The following is a 21,108-nucleotide window of genomic DNA, read 5'->3' as shown; positions in this document are numbered from 1 at the left end:
TTTTCTTGTTTTTTTTCTTGTTTTTTTGGTAGAAGTTTTCTTTGCATTTTCAGCTAACTAATCTATCTACATAAGTATGTCATTCTTGGGACCCTCATTTCAGTAAATCCAGTCTGTCTAGTTGGCCCCATAACAATGTCGCAAGTTAATTCATATCCATGAACAAAGACAGAAGAAGAAAAAAATACACATGGTGAAGTAGTTCGTGTCTTGACTTGGAAATTCCCTTAGAAAAAAAAAACTCCAGAAATGCGTGTTCGTAACCGCCATCGGTAAAAGCAAATTCGCCAGGGTAAAATGCCCAATGATCCGCTGCATGTTCGCAGCTCTTTCGTATCATGTTGTAAATCGTTCGTATGTCATCTTCGAGTCCATCCGTTGTTCAAGGATCTCATGAAATTCATCTCTATTCTTTCTTTTCATCAAGCCATAATGTTGGTAACAGGCCCAGGCCCCTTTAGTAGGGCAGGAGGGAGGCAGCAGCGGGAAGAGACCAGCTGGAGCTAGGAGTAGCCACGCTCGAAGTGCTGGAAATAGCTCGGCGGGCAAAAGGAGTGGGCGAGGCTGAGGCGCTCACGCTTGGTGTAGAAGAAGCGGCGGATAGGCCGGGGGAGTACGAGTCGTCATCAAAGTCGCGAGCGGCCAGGGGAGTGGCGGATGCACTTGGAGTAGCAGAAGATGGCAGACCGATGCTGGAGGACCAGCCACCCCACTGGCGAGCGACCAAAGAAGAGGAAGCAATCACACTCGAGGTGGGAGTAGCAACCGAGGATGAAGGATACCAGCCATTGAGATCACGGGCGATGAGGGGGGTGGCGGATACGCTCGGGGTGGCAGAAGATGGCAGACCGATACTGGAGGACCAGCCACCCCACTGGCGAGCGACGAGAGAAGTAGAGGAAATCGCACTTGAGGTAGGAGTAGCCACCGAGGAAGACGGATACCAGCCACCAAAATCGCGAGCAACGAGAGAAGTCGCAGACACAGGCCAGGAACTAGAAGATGGAACCCAGCTGCGGGCGTACAGGAATGGATCACCGGCAGCCTTCAGGCCACGTCGGAAAAAGGAAGAAGAGTCCGGGGGCGGCATGAAAGAGCCACCGGGGGGAGGAGCATGATGGGCGTGAGGGGTCGAGCTGGGAGCCACGGAAGACGGAGACAGGGTGGGAGATGGAGTGGCGGTGATAGTCACAGTAGAAGGCACAGCAGGAGCTCCGGCTGCAGTCACCACTGAGTTGAGCGTCTGAGTAACAGTCTCGACCTCTGGAACAGCCGAGCTAGAGGACTCGCCGCCAACATTCACAACGTCATACTCTGGCTTGCGGCGAGTGAGGTCGTCTTGGGAGTTGGCCAAAGGCGCAGCGTAGGTCACACCGATGGAGGAGAGGGCAACGAGTGCGGCAGCAGATGTGAAATGCATAGTACAGAAAGGTATGTGTTTGTTGGAGTATTTCGTGAAAAGAGTATTGAGAGTAAACAGTCAAGTCACTGAACAGTCAAGAGACACGAAAGTTTAAGAGTAATAGATAGTTGAAGGATTTGGTAGAAGAGTAATTTGGTTGAAGATATTGAGAACAGAGGATGAATGGGTGCCGGTTTAAAAGTGGACGAAAACATCGATCTCGATCACAGTATCACTCAACATGAAGTCAGTGAGGTCCACATGGCAACCTTGCGATTGGCACGAAAATAAGCTGGCTGGAGATGGGACGAGTGGCTGGGGAGATGAACCAGCCACCATTTTTTTTGTTGTTGACAGGCGGGAAGCCGGTCTCCACATGGCAACCACCCACGCTAATTGGAAGCCGAGGAAGCCGAGCAAACCAAAGCGGAGCAACAGAAGCACCCTAGAGTACCCTAGGGTACTAGTTACCCTCCGGAGAGATAAGCCATCGGCGTGGCTGGGGGATCCACTCCTTCTCAAGACCGCTGCCTAGTTACTTTTCTTAGCTTCTGGAAGCGATGGTACCTAGGGCAATTGATCCATCGCCTCTCGATCGGCAACTGTGACACAATGTGTTTCCACTGATCTACCGGATCTACCGTCTCTGCCGGGGGTGTTTCGGTCGGGGGCTGGCCAACTCATGCTAGGAAATGGCCAGATCCTCGACCCGTAACAGGCCACAGCCCAATGCCGCGCAAGCCCAGGCCGCACATCGGCGGTTGGGATTCCAGCCAAGCGCCGTGACGTGAGTACCTTCCTCATAGATGCTGGTGATGCTGCAATCTGCAATGTGTCGAGTTCTACTGGCGAGATTCTTGGCCAGTTGGTTTTCCTCCGCTTTGTAACCGTCAAAGAACCGGCTAGTCCCAGAGCCATCTGCATCTGGCTCAGCCACCCATTCATGAGTGAACCAATATTGTTGCCAGTGCTCCGGTTTAGTGTGGAGAAGCTTGCGGAATGGATTGGTTGCCGTGACTTCACCTCCCGTGCCACCCTGGAGGATACAGGGGTGCCAGAAGCTACAAGGTGCGAGACTGATCACGGAACTCGGAAGGTTTGCTACCGCCGTCGATGAGAAGAAACGACGAATGGGCATCATACGCCCAAAGTCATTTTCGTCAATCGAGATGACGGATTGCAAAACAGGCGAATAGCTAACGTGACGGGCAGCCATACGCATGCGGACCGTTGAGGTGATTTCGCCCTGGGGCTCAATCATTGACCAGAGTTGGGTTTCGCCATCCATGGAAATCGTGCTTATGAGATGAGGGTTGCTCGGGTAAGCAGACGTTATACTCAACACCCATGTCGAATGAATGAGCCGGTAAAAAAATGGATGCGGCTCTGGGGATGATGGAGGTAGGATGCTCCAGGCGGCAACATGGCCATCAGAGCAGCCCACCGCTATATCACTGGGAGACAGCCATGTCACACATGAACAGACCGTTGAAGGCGGTCGAGCCTCAAAAACAGGAGAGGTTATTCGAACTTAAATCATTTGTTAAAACCCTTTATCAATTGTTCGATATATTCAGAACAAAGAAGTGACATACCATATTCTTCTTGCTGAGAGACTCGGTGCACCTTGATATCCAAAACTCGCACTTTTCCGTCTCCCCAGATTCCAGCCAGAAGTCCTATACTTTGTGTGTCTCCCTCGCTGTCCTCGTGTCGCTCTTCTCGGGGCATTGGGCACCAAGCAATGCTGCGTATGTCGCCCCAATTTGTACAAGCGACCAGTCGTCTTTGCGGTTTTGTGCTCATATCGAGCGATTTGGTTGGACATCCAATTTCTTTTCCCCTAAATTCCCACAGCTGTAGAGCACAGGGATAAGAAGGTGTCGGTTGAAATGAATTACCAGAATCCGCTCCAAGAAAGCTGCATTTCTTTTTCTGTGCTTCGGTGATTGGGACCACCACAACCAGGTATTGAGAAAGCCCTTCTTGATTGGGCGCCCAGGCCAAACATTGAATTTTGCGACCAAAACTCATGAGCCAGCCTTCCCGAGTAGATTTTCTGGGTTTTTGGTTATTTGAGCCGCTGGTGAAATCCCAGGGTTTGCTGTAATCATAAGGCTCATCATAACCCAGATCAATCTGGGTCTGCTGGTCTGCCGGCCCCATAAGAACTGTATGTTTTTTGGTTGGCGGCTTCGCGAGATATTTATTGATATCGGTTTTCTTCAGTTTTTCAAAGTGCTGTGTGGCCCGGAATCGGTCTCCAATGTCCTTATCGTAATACCAATCCCACGCGGATTTGCTCTCAGCCTCAAAATCCTCGGGGCTAAGGCCTAAAGTAGGACCATATGGATAGTCGGGCTGTCTCTTTGGATTTTCAAGAGTATTGCGACGGGGGAGGCATGCATCTCCACCTTCAAGCCATTGGTCTCGCTGGTATAATGCGGCAAATAGATCCCTTTCATCTGAACCAAATGCAAATCTATAGAGCATTTCTTTCGAGGTATTGTGGTTGTGGTTCAGGCCACCCCGATAATGTGTTTCATTGGGATCCATCTCCATTGAGCCATCAGGTGCTTTTGTTCTAGGTCGTGCGGTTGAGATCGCAGCCTTCTTTTTTGGAATGAATGCGGCCGCGTTGACATTGACGACCGTCTCATCGGGGGATCTTCTTCCATCTTCCTCTGCTTCCCCTGCTTCCCCTTCTTCCTCATCTTCAGCTTCTTCAGAGGCAGCCGCATCTTCCATTTCCTCATCATCCACGTCATCATCATCCACTTCTTCTTCTTCTTCATCCTCGCCGCCAACGAATTCATCGTCTGATGGGGATTCCTGCTTCAATCTTCTGGCCCTTTTCGGGGGATTCTCATCGGGTTCATCATCGCTGATGCCGGCGACAGCAAATGGATCCTCAGTGTAGACCGCCTTGGAAGCTCTCACGCGGCCGGATTTGCGCGCCATTCTAGCCGAGATGATCGGGTATCGTTAGCAATCGGGAGAGGTCTACCAACGCTCTCATGTGAAATTGGTAGATACAAAACGGCCAAATTCGTCAAGAAATGACGAGCCAGGTTAAGACGATAGGGTGTGGTGACGCGCGAGGAGCATCGCGATTCATCGGAATGTTCTGCACGTCGCGGCAGTTCGCAGCTTCCCAAGCTATACCCGATCGGGACGGTGGGCTCCCCGCTCTCTACATAATACATAGTAATACCATAATAGTTGCTAGTACTACTAGTATACATACTGCTGCCTAGGCTACGAGAATACCAGTACTAGAATTAACACAAGGGGACGGTACTACACACCACTACCAAGTTTAATCAGATTGCCACTCCCAAATGTTTTATTTGGTTGTTGCATCATAGTCCATTTAGCCAGATCTGAGATCTTGTTAGTTATACATGTGAAAAGTGGTAACTGTCCCTAGCTGTAAATTATCTGCACGTACTCTGCATTATTCAAATTCTAGTGTAGCTTCTGTTAACTTCGGAAGCTTGAAGTCTGTACACAGTTGCATTCAAGTTGTTGTGAGTCATCGTCGAGGCGAAACACATAGACTGTTTCTATACTAGTACAACGACACCACCTCCTAACTGGTAGGAAATGAATGATGTCAGTGGCATCATTAGAGTCCCAAGGTTGACTTTTACGGTTGCGTGGAGCTTGATATGTTATACAAACAACGTATGAGGAAGGTGTGGGTCTAACAAGCTTCTAGGTAAGAAGGTCAAACCTTGGGAACAGAATATGTATCCTCTAGTTAGTAGCCCTGGAGTAGTAGTAACACCAGGCCTGGCAGTATACAGTCTCTCTGTAAGTACGTCTAGCAGTACCTGGACCCAAGACAAACTTTTCACCACTGCGACAGTGATACAGTACGGTCAGCCTGAGGACATGCATGAGTTCCGGCATCCTAACATTCAAGTTGGAACTATCTAGAAATCCTTATCGGGTTCTTGTGAGCGCAAGCTCAGTAACCGGTAAGAAAGAATAATGAGGGCACGAGAACATGCTAATCATAGAGGATCAGATGAAAAAAAAAAAACGGATGTTGTAGTAGTATGTACATATATATAGTACACCACTGTAGGAGGAAGACCTATGGAAATGAGGGGATCGCCAAAAAGCCCCGCGGTGGGTCAGGTAACTCAATCGTCCCCCTCCACCAGCCTCAGCTTCACTCCTTCACTCCCTCTACCCGTAATGGCTTCCAACCCAGACCGTGGATTGTCTCACCGTGGTGTTCTCCACGAATATGTATGTTCATGTTCTTCATCTACTTAAGCATAGCTAGGAAGAATGCCGGTCTGACTATTGGATACACAGGCCCCTAGGCTGGTAGCCTTTGAGTTTACACCGCCAGCCAGCGTCAACAAGCCAAACAGCTTGATTTTCGTGGGCGGACTCACTGATGGATTCTGCACAGTGCCATATGTGTCGAAACTAGCAGAGGCACTGGAGTCGACCGATTGGTCCGTCTTTTCCATCCTGTTATCTTCCTCCTACAATGGCTTCGGAGTTGGCAGTCTCGACAAGGATGTAGAGGAGATTGGTCACTGTGTGCGGTACATTCGCGACCTCAAGGCCTCTAGACAGCCCGGAGCCCCATCCAAATCTGCAAAGATTGTGGTCATGGGCCACTCAACCGGCAGTCAGGATGTCCTCCACTACATCCATGCGCCTAACCCGTTGCCAAAGCCCGAGTTCGACATTGGGCTTGAACATATCGTTCGGCCAGAACTTGACGGTGCTATCATGCAGGCCCCCGTTTCAGACCGCGAGGCTGTCCTGGCAATTATGAAATCTGCCACAAACCCTTCCGAGGTCCGAGGGGCCTTCGATCAGCTCGTCAGCTCTGCCAAAAAGCAGCCCTGGACCGAGGAAGGAAGCGACACTCTCCTACCCATGAATATGACTGCAAAGCTTGGTCTTCCAGGCGATGCCCCGCTCAGCGCTCGTCGATTCTTGAGCCTGATCAGTCCGGATAGCCCCGCAAGTCCCTCACAGGATGACCTTTTCAGTTCCGACTTGAGCGACAAGCGTCACCAAGAAACGTTTGGAGCTGTTGGATCCCGAGGCATCCTACAATCCAAGCTGCTGGCTCTTTACTCTGGGAGCGACGAATGGTGCCCCGCCTGGGTTGATAAAGAGAAGCTGATGCAGAGATGGAAGCAAGCACTCGAGGCTGGAGGCGCGTCCTGGGCAGAACAGAGTGGTATTGTCCCCGGTGCGAGTCATAATGTTCGGGACGAAGGTCAGAGGGACTTGATCGATCGCGTCTTAGGTTACTTGGAAAGCATCTAGAGGCTACGAACAGTGAAAGACGGGTCCGTATACTAGAAATAGAATCAAATTCGGATTTCTATCGGCCATAACAAGCATATAGAGAAACGTGAACACCGCCCAGAAGTATGTAGATATGGAGTAAGGAGAAGATCTCAAAAAATTGGGGTATATCGAAGGACGGGGTTGAACGAGTTCAAAACCTTCCGAGTTATTATGCGCGACTCGACACATCATTAGATTGGTGAATTTGGCGTCGTTCAAACCTTAAGCCAGAGGTTGAACACGCCCTTGAGGTATTCAACAATTTCAGATCCACCCAGCTTGCTGTCGCCGTAAATGCGGTCCACGAAAGTGATAGGGCACTCCTCCACCTTGTAGCCCATAGCTTTGGCTCGGACCATCATCTCCATTTGGAAGCTGTAGCCCTTGGACTCAGTGCTGGTGATGACCTTGTCGAGCACCTCCTTCTTGTACAAGCGGAAGCTGCCAGTCAGATCGCTGACACCAGGCATGAGCATGACATCTGCGATCAGGTTGGCGGTACGCGAGGTAAACTTGCGGAAGAGATCCCAGCCATAAACACCACCCTTGATATCTCCACGATTGGCGTAGCGGGTACCGGTGACAATGTCTGCGTTGCTCTCCTTCTGGATGCGAACCATCTCGGGAATAAACTTGGGGTGGTGGCTGAAGTCGGCATCCATGATGATGACAAAGTTTCCGGTGCAGTGGACTAGGCCGTGGACGTAGGCAGTACCGAGACCGAGCTTTCCCTCGCGCGGCTTGAGATTGATATGTTCAGGGCCGTAGAGTTTCTGGAGTTGCTTGGCAATTTCAAGGGTGCCATCAGGGGAACCATCGTCAACAACAACAACCTCCCAATCCAGATTGCTGGTCGGAAAAACGTAAGAGTTAGCAAGGTGTACCGGATTGGTGTTGTTTTATTAGGTTCGTCATACTTCTCGGTGAAAGTCTTCTGAATCAGCCAGACAATGATAGGGAGGTTCTTCCGCTCGTTGTAGGTCGGCAGGATGACCGAGTACTTGTTCTTGGTGGCGCCCATTGTGAGAATTAAGAAGGAGACTTCAAGTGGTGTCTCCAGGACAAGTGTGAGAGAAAAAGAAAAGAAAGGGAAAGAAAGGGAGTAGAGAGCGAATGGCTGGACAGCTAGCTTGTCGTGTCCGGGGAAGACCACCATGGCCGCTCGCGCCAACTCGCCCTTGACTGTGGCCCCACACCGCCTTAGGCAAAACACGATCGATAGCTTATCGTAGCTGCATTGGATTCGGCCTCGACAACAAACGTCGAGGTCAGCGTCTTGAATTTGTTTCTTTCGGTCACAGAATAGGCCAATCCGCGATGGACTTATCGCCAACAAAACACACTCGCAATGCTTCACGGTGTGCGTGTCCACTTTCCCTCATTTTCGCCCATGGACCCCTGCCTGCTCTTCTGGAAACTGCCAGTACTGATTGATTCCCCAGCTTCTCGACCCCGCAGCTCAACACGAGGGCCGTTGGATGCATCAGATGAGTGAGCAGATCAGCTGAATCGCGGAACTTTCGACCATTTAATCTAACACGCGGTAGCCCTCTCTCGTCCCCGGGTTCAGCTCCCTCGCCCAGTATTATCCAACAGAAGTTTACTAGCGGTGACGACTTTTCCGGCGCTTCCCTACACGAACTAGATCCGCTGGCCCCAGATGACCTCCCTGAAACCCTGGGTAAAGATCTTTCGTTTCTACTACGACCAAATATATATCACCCACTATCTCATATCGATATTCCTTCTCCACTTCGCTCCCATTTCATCGTCCTCGATCCCGGCGAACCGCTGTCGACGAACCTCGGAATTTTAGAGAAATTGCTGGTAGAAGGTCGCTTTCTGGTTGCTGCGCATTTTGCGGGCTCAGTTCTCACTTCGTCATTGATAACGCCCACCGATATAAAGATCATATTCTCTCTATTTTACACCCGTCTTGCCTGCCTGGAGCTTTCGGGAAACACAGTTCTCGCAGCACAGGAGTCGAAAGCTCTGGAGGATCTCAACTCCACATTCTACTATATTGACTCCAGTCTCGATTCGTCCAAGAAAAAAATTCAAAATGAAGATCTTAAGGATATTGAGCGTGACCCTTTCCCACGCCATATCGTTCCTTGGCCACTTCGCGTTCTAGCGGTTCGGCTTCAAAGTATTGGATTTGGTGACTCTCGCAGGAGTATTGGGGGTCTGTATGAGATAGGCCTCGAAGCAAGAGCCCAACTTATGAAAAATGAGACCAGCGAATCAGAAAGAAAAGTCTGGAAAGAGCGGTTAGCGGACTTGGGCATGAGAAGCGTGAATGCGTTGGTCGAGATGGGCGATCTCGATGCAGCTAACAGGTCGCTTGAAGGACTAGACACGCCTGGGCTGGAATCCGATACTACAAAGCTGAGAAAGGCGCTTCTTTCCTTAAGGATGGGTGATCTTGACGCGGCACAACGAGTCTTCGATAACCCTCCCAATTCCAAGGAGGCTTCCCTGTTAAAACCCCTCATCAGCATGTCTGATGGCCGCTATCAAGATGCGACCAACGAGTGGCGCATATTATTAGAAGATAGCCAGAGAACTGATGGGGCTTTGGTGGCACACAATCTTGCGGTGTGTCTTCTTTACACTGGTCAATTGGATGAGGTACGTTGGCTCCCTGGTTTAAATTGGAATGATTTGACTTATCATTTCTGCAGGCTCGCCAGCTACTGGAATCTCAGATCTCGGCCAACCACTCGTTCAGCAGCCTCATATTTAACCTCTCGACTGTGTATGAACTTTGTTCCGACAACGCTGGCCAATTGAAGGGACAGCTCGCAGCCACCATTTCTAACCAACCTATTTCTGGTCAAACCAACCTAGACCGATCAAACGCGGACTTTAAGCTATGATACCAATTGAAAATGATTGTGTTGTGTTGATTGACTCCAGTGTGTATGTAAAGCGGCAGACCGAAACACAACAAATGCTGCCCTAAAAGATAATGACCTTGACCAAATATGCACCAATTCACTCATGCATCCGCTACCAAACAACGCCTTAAAAATGCTGACACGTCTAGGCACGCGGCATTGGAGGGGGCCGCGTCTTTGGTCGTCGGATGATGATCTTGTCCCCTTCTTTTTCCCAACCAAGTTTCTCGGCTTCGACCAATTTCTCCCAGGTCCAATTCTCCTCGTCTCCTGTACATCCACCCACAATCCAGCTGACGTGAACATTGAGGTATGCACTGCCCACAGCCTTGAGAGCTTGCCGTCGGACTCGACCCACGGCCCAAGTCATCACCGCACGCACGTACGAATCCACGCTCTTATGGGCTTGCCAAAATACAACCCAATTGTCATGCATCAATGCAGCCAGAACATTGTCGATGGTTTGTGATTGGAACCCATATTCCTTCCGTGCCCGAGCACGCCACTCAAATGCAGACACCATATCATTCTGACGACAGGCATAGTCGAGTATCAAGTAGGACACAATCTCTTTTACCTCGCAATCTGGTAGTGGGTGGGCCTTGGAATGCAATCTATCGAGGCTATATCGCAAGGAGGGGAAATACGATGGCGGGTGCTGCGCGCGAATTGATAAGCGGATGGAGAAGACATGCACTCGCTGGGAAAAGATAGCCGGTGTCGTCGTTGAAGTTGCAAGAATGGCCTCTCGCAGCTTTCGGAGGGAAAGGAGAAGAGTGGATAGCTCCGCAGATGGGGGAGGTCCCCCGCGAACAGCGGGGTTCGACTTGGTTGTTGGTTGAGCGGCAGCTGGATTCGAGGTTACATCGTTGGACGAGCTAGTGGGAAGTGAGGTGAGTGCAGCATCGAGGTCTTTGCTGTGGTGAGCGCAGAATTTCATGTATCTTTCGACTATCTTGTCAAAGTATTCTTTCTGGGCGGAGTGTTCGAGCAGTCTGCGGGGGATCCTTGTCAATAAACACCGTCAACCAAGCAGGCCCTGAGGCGAACATACTTCTTGTCCCCCTTCGAGACAAACCCCACAGTTTCTAGGAAGTCCGCCACCGGTCGCAGCCGGCTTCCTGGTACTCGTTTCGACATGACGTGAGGATGTTCATCCTAGAGACAGGTTGCAAATGACGGCAGGAGTGTCAGGCAGAAAATCAGGCATTAATAATCTAGGCCTCAGGCATCATGAACCCCCAAATAGGAAGCTGGCAGAAAGTTCAGGCGGTCGGCACATGCGTTTGCACTGTTTGTGCCGAGGCTCCACCGAGTGGACCCACTATGGCTTTTTGGCTATGGCTTTGGCTTACCCCAACTACCCAACACTCGCTATTCTTATTCTTCTTGTTCTTGTTACATATAGGTCGCTGTGTGTTTGGAACCTTTTCGTGTTCATGACATAGACCATTCGTATGCTTACCTATCGTGCATAATTCTGTGGCTGATCCCGCCATATTCGAAACCCTGAGCCCTGCATCTCTTGCATGTGATCATGGCTCATCAGCGTCGCCAAGTACAGGAGAACCAGAAGATCGCGGAGAAAAGTAGTCAAGATAAGACATTTCCCGCAGTCGTGAAGAATTTGCTGCACTGGGATGATTTGCCTCACTGGCAACGTGACAACCGCCATATTCATACGGGATATCGACCGGCCTCGTCTTCATTCTGGGTCTCGTTCCAATCGCTGGGCTACATCCACAACGAGACCGTCAACATTTACACTCATCTATTACCGGGTATACTAGCCGTTCCTGCAGCCTACCAACTCTATCATGCCCTGACGCCTCGCTATCACACTGCCGATGATTCGGATATATTGGCTTTTGCCTGCTTTTTCGCGGGGGCTGCGTTCTGTCTCGGAATGTCAGCCACTTACCATACAATCTCGAACCATTCGCCTGCTGTGGCTCGATATGGCAATGCTCTTGATTACATTGGTATTGTGGGGCTTATTGTAGGAAGTTTTGTTCCCAGCGTGTTCTATGGATTCTACTGCGTTCCTCACCTCCAACACCGATACTGGACAATGATCTGCACCCTTGGCCTAGGATGTGTGTGTGTTTTGGTTCTTCCGCGCTTCCGAACGCCCCGTTGGAGGCCATTCCGAGCGGCGATGTTTGTCGGGATGGGCCTGTCGGCCGTCTTCCCCGTCCTTCATGGCCTGTTCGTCTTCGGATTCGACCGTATGCGCCAGCAAATCGGCCTCACCTGGCTTGTCCTTCAAGGTTTCCTGTACATTCTTGGTGCAGGTATCTATGCCGCTCGTGTACCGGAACGGCTCCGGCCCGGCCACTTTGACATCGTTGGAAGCTCGCACCAGATATTTCACGTATTGGTCGTCTGCGCGGCGGTGGCTCATCTGACTGGTCTTCTCAAAGCGTTTGACTATCGGCACAGTGGCACTGCCGAGATTTGTCAGATCGCACGCGGCTGAGTCTAGATGGTGAAGACGAGGAGGGGAAGGCGAGGTTGGACAACATGCTCCTGGAATCCTTTGGAGGTAGCATGGAATGAAACATACACACTGTAGTGTACGTTAGCCGGGGGGGGGGGGGGGGTAGACGTCTTTCCACGACCTCTCCGGTCCCTGCTGACGATGGCCTAGCTTAGCGATGTGCAACAATGACAATTGAAGAAGCGGTGAATCGATCCCTTCTGGTAAATACGCAAATACCGTGATTCCGGTCAGCCGAGTTCATCCTAAGACGTCGGGTTTCTTCACATGGCGCGCCATCTCCTAGTATACGTATCATTGGATAGGCCTAGCCGACTTGTCAGCACCGTGAGTTCGTGGAGAGTGAAAGTTAACGCCCAGCCATGACTTCACGATGTTGCATCCGGGTGTGCGACTTGAGAGGACCCCTATGTGAATCCAGGGACTCTGCTGTGCCGTCACGAGCAATGCTCCGGAACAGCAACAGCTCAGCTAATTCCGTCCGGGTCGGATCAGACTGCAGCATGGGGGAAGTCCGCCTGGGGGTAGAGAGAGCCCTTTTCAATGTGCTAGTTGGTATCCCATGCGAGGTTGATCAGATGGAAGCATCTGGGGTTTCACAGCGGCTGATCTCTTGATGCGGCTGCCGCCGGTACAGGAATTCCAATGCGAGTGTGACATTTTTCCCTGCGCTGGTTCTCTTCCATGAAGCTTGATTTTGGTTTTTTTTTTCCCTGCGTTATATATACAAGAATAGGGGGAGAAGCCCCCAAAAGAGAAACGAACCTTGAAGAGGATGTCCGTGCTCTCTTTAGATGTGTGCTTCCTTTCCATTCCCTCCTCTTCAAGTTTTTATATCAACCGTCGATCCTTGTTACATCACCCAAATCTCCCATTATCGAGGGACCAAGCTCAAATCTCGCCGATCTCGATGCTCACCGAGACCAGCGGCAGTCCGTATGCTGAGGGTGACGCACCAAAACTCCGAACCGCATGCGAGAATTGTAGGCAGTCCAAAGTCAAATGCAATCTGTCCGGCAAAAACGTTTGCACCCGGTGTCTACGCCATGGCCTACAATGCCAGTATGGCTTCGCTAACCGGTCTGGTAAACCGAAGGGCAGCAAAAATCGAGCCACGCTCCGGAAGCTAGGTCAGCTCCAAGAAGACAAGCCCCCAATGCGTGGGTTCCGAGGCAGTCGGCTCGTCCCTCCTATCCCCATGCCTGATCGAGACCCTATGTCAGCTGTGGGCTATTCAGCCCATGTTGCCGACCCAATGTTAGATGACGAGGTAAGCCCTGTGCGCAATGTTCGCGCTGCTCATACTGAATTTCACAGATTTACCTGATCTCAGCCCCCCCCGGGCATTTGGGAGAGCCCACGGAGTTTCGGCAGCGGCGTGGGATTGGAAACGCCCATATGCCCATCGCAGTTGACAGTAGTGGATGGCTCGCCTTTTACAGATCCTGCGGATTCTTGCCCTCCCCTGCCCATCGGTTTGGGCTACCCACACACACCAAGAACACCGAGCTTTCTCTCCTCGGATAATTTAACAGATGGAATGTCGAGTCCACCATTCGGCGGATCGGTGTCGTCTCCTTTTCAAAATGCGCCTTGTGAGTGTATTGATATGCAACTGTTTCACATGAACAGGTTGAATCAACTACATGCCGATACGATGCCTCTTCGATTTGATCACAGCCTCCAGACGATTAAAACTACATTCTGCGCATGTCAGGTGTTCTTACAATGTATTAAATGTGCTAAGGATAATGCAAATTTACTCCTGGTCATTTCGGTACTTAATTTGACCCTGCAACTATTTGAATATTGGATATCGCGCGAGACCGAGCGGATCCCGCGAGCGGAGTTCGGTGTTGATATCCGGTACGGATACTATGAGGTCTGTCAGGATGAAAACCGACGAATTCGTACTTTTTTACTTCAGGGCTTGCTGTTTCAATGCCGAGTAACGTTGTCCATGCTGACGGCGGCGATCAACACTGCCTGCCTTGATGGACCAAAGCTTGTCGACAACGACATTACGGTCGATTCCAAATTGCTTACTGGGGACCCGCAAAGCATGACCTGGCCATCTACGAGCTCATGTATGCCAGATATAGATTCAGATCTTCTAAACAACGGCGGTGGGAACATCTGTCTTCTCCCCATAATCGCCGGCTATGAAGCTAAGGTGGAATCTTTCTTGCAATCGATCTCGTCAAACGAATGTATCTGTGAAGCCAAGGGTACGATGCGAGATGATTATATTTAGCATGGGTGTGTACAGGTGGAGGAACCTGGCGGAGGTCATATTTTGTTTTTGTTATCGTTCTTCTCTCTTTTCTTGTAATCTAGGGGAGGATTCTTTTGTTGCGTAAATAGGATTCCCAGCAGCTCGAGAGTAAACGCGGATCGGCTAAATCGATAGGAAGAAAATTGAATAAATAGGCTACACCGGTTACTTGAGGGACTGCATCAGTGCATTATTTATTTGTTCGAATTCATGTCCCTTTTCCTCCTAGTCTTAACTCCGTCGTTGTTAGTAGTTTCAGTCAACCCCACACTTTCGGTCCGCGGCGAGCCTCGGCATTTCTGATCGCCGAACGGTGTATAAGGTCAGCCCCGCTTCCATCTTCCCTCTTCACCAACTCTTTGTTCATCCCAAAACATTATGGCTCCTTCCGATCGTCTTAATCAGGTCAACAAGCACCTCAATTATCCGGCCGGCATGCTTGCCGGCCAGGTTGCCATCATCACTGGTGCTGGCCAGGGTATTGGTGCCGAGGCTGCGCGGCTGTTTGCGAACGAAGGCGCCAAGGTCGTGGTCGCTGATATTGACAGCAGTACGTGGGATCTCTATATATTCAAATAGATGGTGTCATATGTACTAATCTCAGATATCATCAATCAGACAAGGCCAACGCGGTGGCTGGCGCCATCAATGCCGCCGAATCCGGCCGCGCTCTCGCTGTGGTCGGTGATATCACGGATGCCAACTACATCAATGAACTGGTGAAACGCACTGCTGAGTTTGGCGGTGGCAAGATTCATATCATTGTGAACAACGCTGGGTTCACCTGGGACGGGGTCATTCACAAGGTGTGTCGGCGTTTTTTCTCTCTTTTATTTTGAGCCGAGATGATGCTGGTTGATAATATCCTCGTCCGAACCACGATCTGTCTCGATTTCACCGTGAAAACTCACTGACTGATCATGTAATTACCAGATGACCGACAAGCAATGGGAGACAATGCTTGCTGTGCATAACACAGCTCCCTTCCGCCTGGTACGAGCGGTGGCGCCCTACTTCCGTGTCAAGGACCAGGAGCCGCGGGTAATTATCAATATCAGCAGTACGAGTGGCATTCATGGCAATGCGTAAGTTTGCTTCTTCGTGTTTTGTTGAACACGGGTACCATCCTCCTCTTCTGCTTCCCTTTCTATTGCATCATGTATTACTACACAGTCATCTACAGATACATCTACACAGCTGCCTACAACAGAAACTAACATCACACAGTGGACAGGCCAACTACGCCGTCGGCAAAGCTGGTGTCGTTGGCCTTACCCGCACTATCGCAAAGGAATGGGGCCCTGCTTTCGGCGTTCGCTCTAATACCATCGCTTTCGGCTATGTGACCACTCGCCTGACAGCCGCCAAGGAAGCAGGCGCCTTCATCACTGCCCCTGACGGTACCAAGGTTGCGCTGGGAATCCCTGGCAAGCAGCTAGCCACCAAGCAAGGCGACGCAGATGCCAACACTTTCCCGGATATTCCCCTCCGGCGCCCAGCGAGCCCCGAGGAAGCAGCGCGGTCAATTCTGGGCGTAGTCAGCCCATACTTCTCCTACGTGAATGGAGAGACCATTCGCGTGACTGGAGGCCGCAATATGTGATGGGGATGTGACATGATGATATTGATTCATCTGGCTCATTCCCCCTCTCTATCTAGCGAGTGTACATAAACTACCTATCGACGACTCCCAATACTTTAACCATTTCACCCGATCATATCTGAGGAAATGAATGCTTGAGGAACCTTGATTTCCAATATCAAATCAAATGCTTTATAAAAACGAGTCATGGGGACAACTCTAATTCCCTAGCCATTGATCTTTTCGAGTAATTACATACTCACCTTCTCGGGCTGGCGCTCGTCAATGTTCATTGCTTCACGTCTCACTTGGGCAGCAAAGACGGGTCTCACAGTGCCACGGCCTAGCTGGAACGACCACACGAAACGTACCGCAGAATCGGGCCAGGGCCACGATTTTCGGCGATGCCGTAGGACTGCGCAACGTTGCACAGGGGGTTAGTGAGACAAGCATTAATTCAATGAGTAGGAATTAATTAACGTAATTCCCGGCCGATCTGGCCACCCGGTCGTCCTGGCCACCCCAAAACACCATAATGAATGAGATAAATTACAACTTCATATCTCAACAACCATACATATCTAAGTCCAACCATTAAGGATATATAAACTAAAGAGTATAAAAAATCTCATCGTATAGTAGGAAAAGACAAATATAAGTATTAAGAGAGATATATATATTTGACTCTGGAACATGAAAATTACGGTGTATTTTATCGTAAAGCATATAAATAATAGTCTGAAAGACCTGAAGTCAGGTTACATTCTTCCTTTACATCTATATATGTATATTGTAGAAGTTTGACTGAAATAAATTTATGGTGGTTGAAATATAGAGGAATGAATATGCAACACCTAGTATGGTGTTTTAGGGTGGCCAGGACGGCCGGGTGGCCATATCGGCCGGGAATTACGTTAGTCAGAATGGTATATGAGTAAGACTAAGGTTCGTCCCAACCTAGGAAGGTTCCTCAAGTCAAGGCTACCCTTATAGCACTTAAGTTTACCAGCATTGATCGGATCTGAATGTCAAAAACAGACAAGGTTGTATTGCGTAGCGATGATGCAATTGTTTTGCTTCATTTGAATTCCAAAGGTATCATATCGTAAAAAGTAAGCCCAAACCATGCCGCGAGCAATGTCTATGCACGTGATGCAAAATATATCACCAAAAACCGGGATCAGATCAGATCACCACCCATAAAGTCATAACAGGAGAAAAAAAGAAACAAGAAAGTATAGACACCATCGTTTCCAACCAGGTGAGAAACGGGCCAGACGCGAAACAAATCCCAGACAGGGTTCAACCCATCCCCATCGTTTGATAACAAACGCCGTATAGAAGTAAAAGAACTAAGACAAAAGCAGCAGCACAAATGTCAAAACCAATATTTATCAAAAGACCCCACCCTGGGGTATGATCTCTTCAGTTTTGTCCCCCAAAATATTAACGTTCCGAAAAAGCTTCGACAAGAAAAAAGACAATGATTCCTCCTGGTATGTGTGGGAAATATTAAAACAATCGAAAAGAAAAATCCAGAATAGTCAGCCCGGAAGAGTGGATAAGAAGCCCAGGATCCGGTGGGCAATGCAAAGGTAGGACTCGAGAGTTGCTCGAAGCCGGTTTATGGCATGGTCCAATCAGAAAGAAATATATGTCCAGTGAGAAAAGGGAGAAAGGGACAGCTGGTGGCCAAGTCCAAATGGGCCAGGGCTGTCCGAAGTTGGGGGCTTTTGAGTAAAAGAAAAAAGCACCGATAAAACAAGTTATAACCGGTGGTGTAGAAACACCAAGGCGACAATTATCCCGGTCGAGTGTGGTTAAAAAATAGTGGAAGTAGAAAAGCGTATAGGTCATGTAGGTGCGTCATAGAGAAGAATGCGAGGGGTGAGAGCCCCTTAGCAAACCGGAATCAGAGGGCCCATGAAGGTATCGAGAATGGGCTGCTCCACGCAGTTGGTATGGGGGAAGACCACCTTGCAGTCAGGCACTTGTTGTGATACAACAGGTGACATGCAGTTCAGGTCTGAGTAGTCCTCCGTGATGGCAGAAGTATCGGACACGGCAGCCTCGGAAAAGTCCGAATAGTGTGAGGAAGAATCCGAGGAAGAGCCAGAGTGTTGGGCATGCATGGGGTCCACGAGAATGTTGAATGGCATCTGGGGCTGGACGTAGTAGTCGGCCTGCGGGATCTGGTCCTGCACCCAGGGGGCCATGGGCGTCTCTGTGAAGCGGGGGCACTCCAAGATCAGTTGACGCAACTCTGGGATGGTGATCCTCTTGGCTGGGTCGCGCTCGAATACCCGGCTTAGAATACAAACCATCTCCGTGGAAAGAGGGAGTATTGACTTGAGAAAAAATGGATCCTTCAGGTACGCCCGGAATGTGGAATCCTCCATCGAAGCACGCTTCCATGGGTTACGGCCACACGTAAGATTGACTAACATGACGCCGAGGCTCCAGACGTCATTGGCGGCGGAGACGTAGCAGGACATGGGTCGAGGGTTGGTTTGCTGACATTCTGTGTTTCGGATATATTAGGAGGGGCTGTCTCACTGGGAGGGGGGAGGGGGAGCTGTCAAAGGAGAGGACGGATCTATAACTTACCAGGTGACATGTAGAAGGTAGAGCCGCATCCGAAGTCGGAGGTAAAGTAGTCCGTGGTTGCGAGGCCAAAGTCAGCAAGTTTGACGGTCATAGCCTGGTCCGTGACGAGTACGTTCTCGGGCTTGAGATCGCGGTGGTAGATTCCAAGGTTGTGGCAGAACTGCACGGCATCTAGCAGTTGCAAGAACACGCGCTTGACCAAGGGGTCATTTCCGACGAAGTTTCCCTTGTCGGTGATACTGGAGAACAGATCACCCTCCGGGCAAAACTCCATCACGACGTAGGTGCAGTCCAAAGAATCCATAATGCGAACCAAGGAAACCACGTTAGGATGTTGACTCGCCAAATGGTGGAGGCGGATTTCGCGTTGCTGGTATTTCAGCTGGCGGGGATCCAGACCATTTTTGTTGAGCGCCTTGACGGCATAACGGATGTTGGTGTGGATATCGACGGCAGTGTAGACAACACCGTACGCACCCACACCCAGAATGCCAGTCAGTTCAAGCCGGTTGGCCAAGATAAATCCTAAGCGGTCCTCGGGAGCATAACAACGGGGTGATGGCGATGGCGGCGGCGTGGGAAGCATAGTAGGATACATGGTCGCCGTCACAAGGAGTAGAGGGCGAAAGAAGAGAATATAAATGGATTCAAGTCGTATAAAGGAATGAGTTGTCCTCTCTTTTACTCCCGGGGGGCGGGAATATAGAGTTGTGATGGGGGAGGGGAGGCGGGATAGGTCCTGGGTATTTAGAGATCCAAAGTCCACGGCATTCAGAGGCAGGAGTCCATTCCACGGGGAAGTCCGACTGGTCCTAGGGAGAATATTTCTGTTGAAAGGGAGAAATTTCGGTCCAGATGGAAAGTGGTATATAGAAATCAAATCCAGAAAAAAAAAACGAACAGCAACAACCGGATGGAAAAGGAGAGAAGTAGCACAAGGCTAAGAATCGAATTGTTATGGTTGGGGGGGGGGGGCCCATAGATAAAAATAATCGATGATGCGTCCAGTTCGTGGGCATAGCCCATGTGGACAAGCTGCGGGCCAGGCCACCGTGGCTTTCGACGCTTCGACAAGCGGTGTGCAGGCAATGCGACCTACAGGCCAATCAGGGCTGCCCCGGGTGCAGCTATGCAGGCGCCACCTGCAGGCGGTGATTGGGTGGAGCCGGGGGGGGGGGTCGCACATAACGATCGTCTGGCGTTGCAGAAGCCTCCTAGAAAATAGGGGCCGTTGGCTGTGTGGCAATACAGTTGAGGAGGGTGGTCGGCCGGTGGGCACACCACTGGCCACACCACTGGCCACTGCCAGTGGGTCTGCTGTTGGCCTGTTGCTGGCCTGCTGCTGGCCTCTGCTGGCGCCTTTCTGTTGGTGGTCCCGCCACCTCATCGGATCCAACGAGGATCCAGCCCCCCTTTCCTCCCAGCCCCGCAGGATGATGTGTGGATACGAGTTAGGAATGGAATGGAGGCGATGTTTCTGCCTTGTCTCGTTTCACCCGTCCATGGTTCCAAGGGGCGATGGAGTGTTGAATGCAGGCCATCGAACCTCCCAGACCACCAGCGTGACTGGATCGCTCTTCCGTCCTTCCGTCCTTCCGTCCTTCCCACGCCTTCTACACCGCGAGTTGGGTCTTTCCACACGCAACTTTATTCCCCACCGCGTGAGAGCCTGGGTGAAAGAACCGGGATTCTGGGAAGAGTCTGGAAGTGAGGCGATGAGGGAGGGGTGCTCTGGCCAACCATTTGCCCAAGGCGTTCGTTTTCGAGAATAGTGTGGAGATCGTTAGACCTTCGCACGGGCCTGGGATGTCGAGACCCTGGCAGCAGAGATGGAGATTGATTGGGTGAAGAAAGGGAAGGGCCACGCACAGCCCAGGAGCGGCCTGTGTGACTTGGTGTCTGTTTTTGACTCTGTGACTCTTGGTCTGACTCTTGGTCTGACATTGGGGGTTGGTCCAGTTGGAGTCTACCGCCAAGGCAAAGAAAAGGTTGTGGTTGTGGTTGCCCGGTGATGTCTGCCCTGTTTATCCGTACGGAGTAGGCAGTAACTTCTGCTACTGCTGCTTGGCCAGTCAGGTGATGGATGCATCACATCGCTCCTTCCCTTTTCCCGCACCTCCACCTGCACCTGCCGTACCCCAGGATTGGCACTGCAGGTCGCTTGCTTCCGAGACTTCGTAGCTCTACAGTGTCCAGTATGTACTCCGTACCAGATAGTACTCCGTACTGTAGCTTGTACTCCGACTCTGTATACACTTCAACCTTCACCTTCACCGCCATCTTCTACATCACAACAATCTGCATGTATGGAGTACTGACTCCATACTTCTGAAGATACTCCATACTCTGATTCCCACTAGTCCTGTGCTATTGCAGCAGGATCCAAACTATTCAAACTACACTACGGTGTGACATAGTGTCCCGAGTACATCCCACTATGGATATGGATACTCGTACTATGTACTACTGTACTCCGTACTCCGTACATACGTACGCTCTATATCTCCATTC

At 50.5% G+C, this 21,108-nt stretch overlaps 11 protein-coding genes across 11 annotated transcripts; 6 read left to right on the top strand and 5 right to left on the bottom strand.

Moving 5' to 3' along the window:
* Positions 1–457: 457 nt before the first annotated feature.
* Positions 458–1,420, bottom strand: N7481_004328 (uncharacterized protein; the record flags this gene model as incomplete). The annotated part of the gene is made up of 1 exon (XM_057263547.1): positions 458–1,420. One exon carries the CDS (start codon positions 1,418–1,420, stop codon positions 458–460), a length of 963 nt encoding a protein of 320 aa, XP_057125208.1.
* A 667-nt stretch (positions 1,421–2,087) lies between these two features.
* On the bottom strand, positions 2,088–4,363 carry N7481_004327 (transcription factor TFIIIC subunit TFC6; the record flags this gene model as incomplete). Its single annotated transcript, XM_057263546.1, has 2 exons — positions 2,088–2,932; positions 2,998–4,363. The coding sequence occupies 2 exons, from the start codon at positions 4,361–4,363 to the stop codon at positions 2,088–2,090; spliced, it is 2,211 nt and encodes a 736-aa protein (XP_057125207.1).
* Positions 4,364–5,608: 1,245 nt separating this feature from the next.
* N7481_004326 (uncharacterized protein) lies at positions 5,609–6,709 on the top strand (the record flags this gene model as incomplete). The annotated part of the gene is made up of 2 exons (XM_057263545.1): positions 5,609–5,662; positions 5,732–6,709. 2 exons carry the CDS (start codon positions 5,609–5,611, stop codon positions 6,707–6,709), a joined length of 1,032 nt encoding a protein of 343 aa, XP_057125206.1.
* Positions 6,710–6,948: 239 nt separating this feature from the next.
* On the bottom strand, positions 6,949–7,754 carry N7481_004325 (dolichyl-phosphate beta-D-mannosyltransferase; the record flags this gene model as incomplete). The annotated part of the gene is made up of 2 exons (XM_057263544.1): positions 6,949–7,582; positions 7,651–7,754. 2 exons carry the CDS (start codon positions 7,752–7,754, stop codon positions 6,949–6,951), a joined length of 738 nt encoding a protein of 245 aa, XP_057125205.1.
* Positions 7,755–8,050: 296 nt separating this feature from the next.
* N7481_004324 (uncharacterized protein) lies at positions 8,051–9,612 on the top strand (the record flags this gene model as incomplete). The annotated part of the gene is made up of 3 exons (XM_057263543.1): positions 8,051–8,097; positions 8,281–9,364; positions 9,418–9,612. 3 exons carry the CDS (start codon positions 8,051–8,053, stop codon positions 9,610–9,612), a joined length of 1,326 nt encoding a protein of 441 aa, XP_057125204.1.
* A 166-nt stretch (positions 9,613–9,778) lies between these two features.
* On the bottom strand, positions 9,779–10,773 carry N7481_004323 (uncharacterized protein; the record flags this gene model as incomplete). The annotated part of the gene is made up of 2 exons (XM_057263542.1): positions 9,779–10,628; positions 10,688–10,773. 2 exons carry the CDS (start codon positions 10,771–10,773, stop codon positions 9,779–9,781), a joined length of 936 nt encoding a protein of 311 aa, XP_057125203.1.
* Positions 10,774–11,170: 397 nt separating this feature from the next.
* N7481_004322 (hemolysin III family protein) lies at positions 11,171–12,112 on the top strand (the record flags this gene model as incomplete). Its single annotated transcript, XM_057263541.1, has 1 exon — positions 11,171–12,112. The coding sequence occupies one exon, from the start codon at positions 11,171–11,173 to the stop codon at positions 12,110–12,112; it is 942 nt and encodes a 313-aa protein (XP_057125202.1).
* Positions 12,113–13,043: 931 nt separating this feature from the next.
* On the top strand, positions 13,044–14,387 carry N7481_004321 (Zn(II)2Cys6 transcription factor domain-containing protein; the record flags this gene model as incomplete). Its single annotated transcript, XM_057263540.1, has 2 exons — positions 13,044–13,403; positions 13,467–14,387. The coding sequence occupies 2 exons, from the start codon at positions 13,044–13,046 to the stop codon at positions 14,385–14,387; spliced, it is 1,281 nt and encodes a 426-aa protein (XP_057125201.1).
* Positions 14,388–14,786: 399 nt separating this feature from the next.
* Positions 14,787–16,011, top strand: N7481_004320 (SDR family NAD(P)-dependent oxidoreductase; the record flags this gene model as incomplete). Its single annotated transcript, XM_057263539.1, has 4 exons — positions 14,787–14,958; positions 15,027–15,214; positions 15,342–15,493; positions 15,636–16,011. The coding sequence occupies 4 exons, from the start codon at positions 14,787–14,789 to the stop codon at positions 16,009–16,011; spliced, it is 888 nt and encodes a 295-aa protein (XP_057125200.1).
* Positions 16,012–17,888: 1,877 nt separating this feature from the next.
* N7481_004319 (serine/threonine-protein kinase) lies at positions 17,889–19,195 on the bottom strand (the record flags this gene model as incomplete). Its single annotated transcript, XM_057263538.1, has 2 exons — positions 17,889–18,511; positions 18,598–19,195. The coding sequence occupies 2 exons, from the start codon at positions 19,193–19,195 to the stop codon at positions 17,889–17,891; spliced, it is 1,221 nt and encodes a 406-aa protein (XP_057125199.1).
* A 904-nt stretch (positions 19,196–20,099) lies between these two features.
* Positions 20,100–20,609, top strand: N7481_004318 (uncharacterized protein; the record flags this gene model as incomplete). The annotated part of the gene is made up of 2 exons (XM_057263537.1): positions 20,100–20,351; positions 20,385–20,609. The coding sequence occupies 2 exons, from the start codon at positions 20,100–20,102 to the stop codon at positions 20,607–20,609; spliced, it is 477 nt and encodes a 158-aa protein (XP_057125198.1).
* Positions 20,610–21,108: the final 499 nt, after the last annotated feature.

Source organism: Penicillium waksmanii (genome assembly GCF_028829765.1).
Source record: "Penicillium waksmanii strain IBT 27052 chromosome Unknown utg000004l:1.0-5674109.0:1.0-5678898.0, whole genome shotgun sequence".
Classification (NCBI taxonomy): domain Eukaryota; kingdom Fungi; phylum Ascomycota; class Eurotiomycetes; order Eurotiales; family Aspergillaceae; genus Penicillium; species Penicillium waksmanii.
The sequence above is the reverse complement of the archived record's forward strand: the minus strand, read 5'-3'. Positions and strand labels throughout refer to the sequence as shown.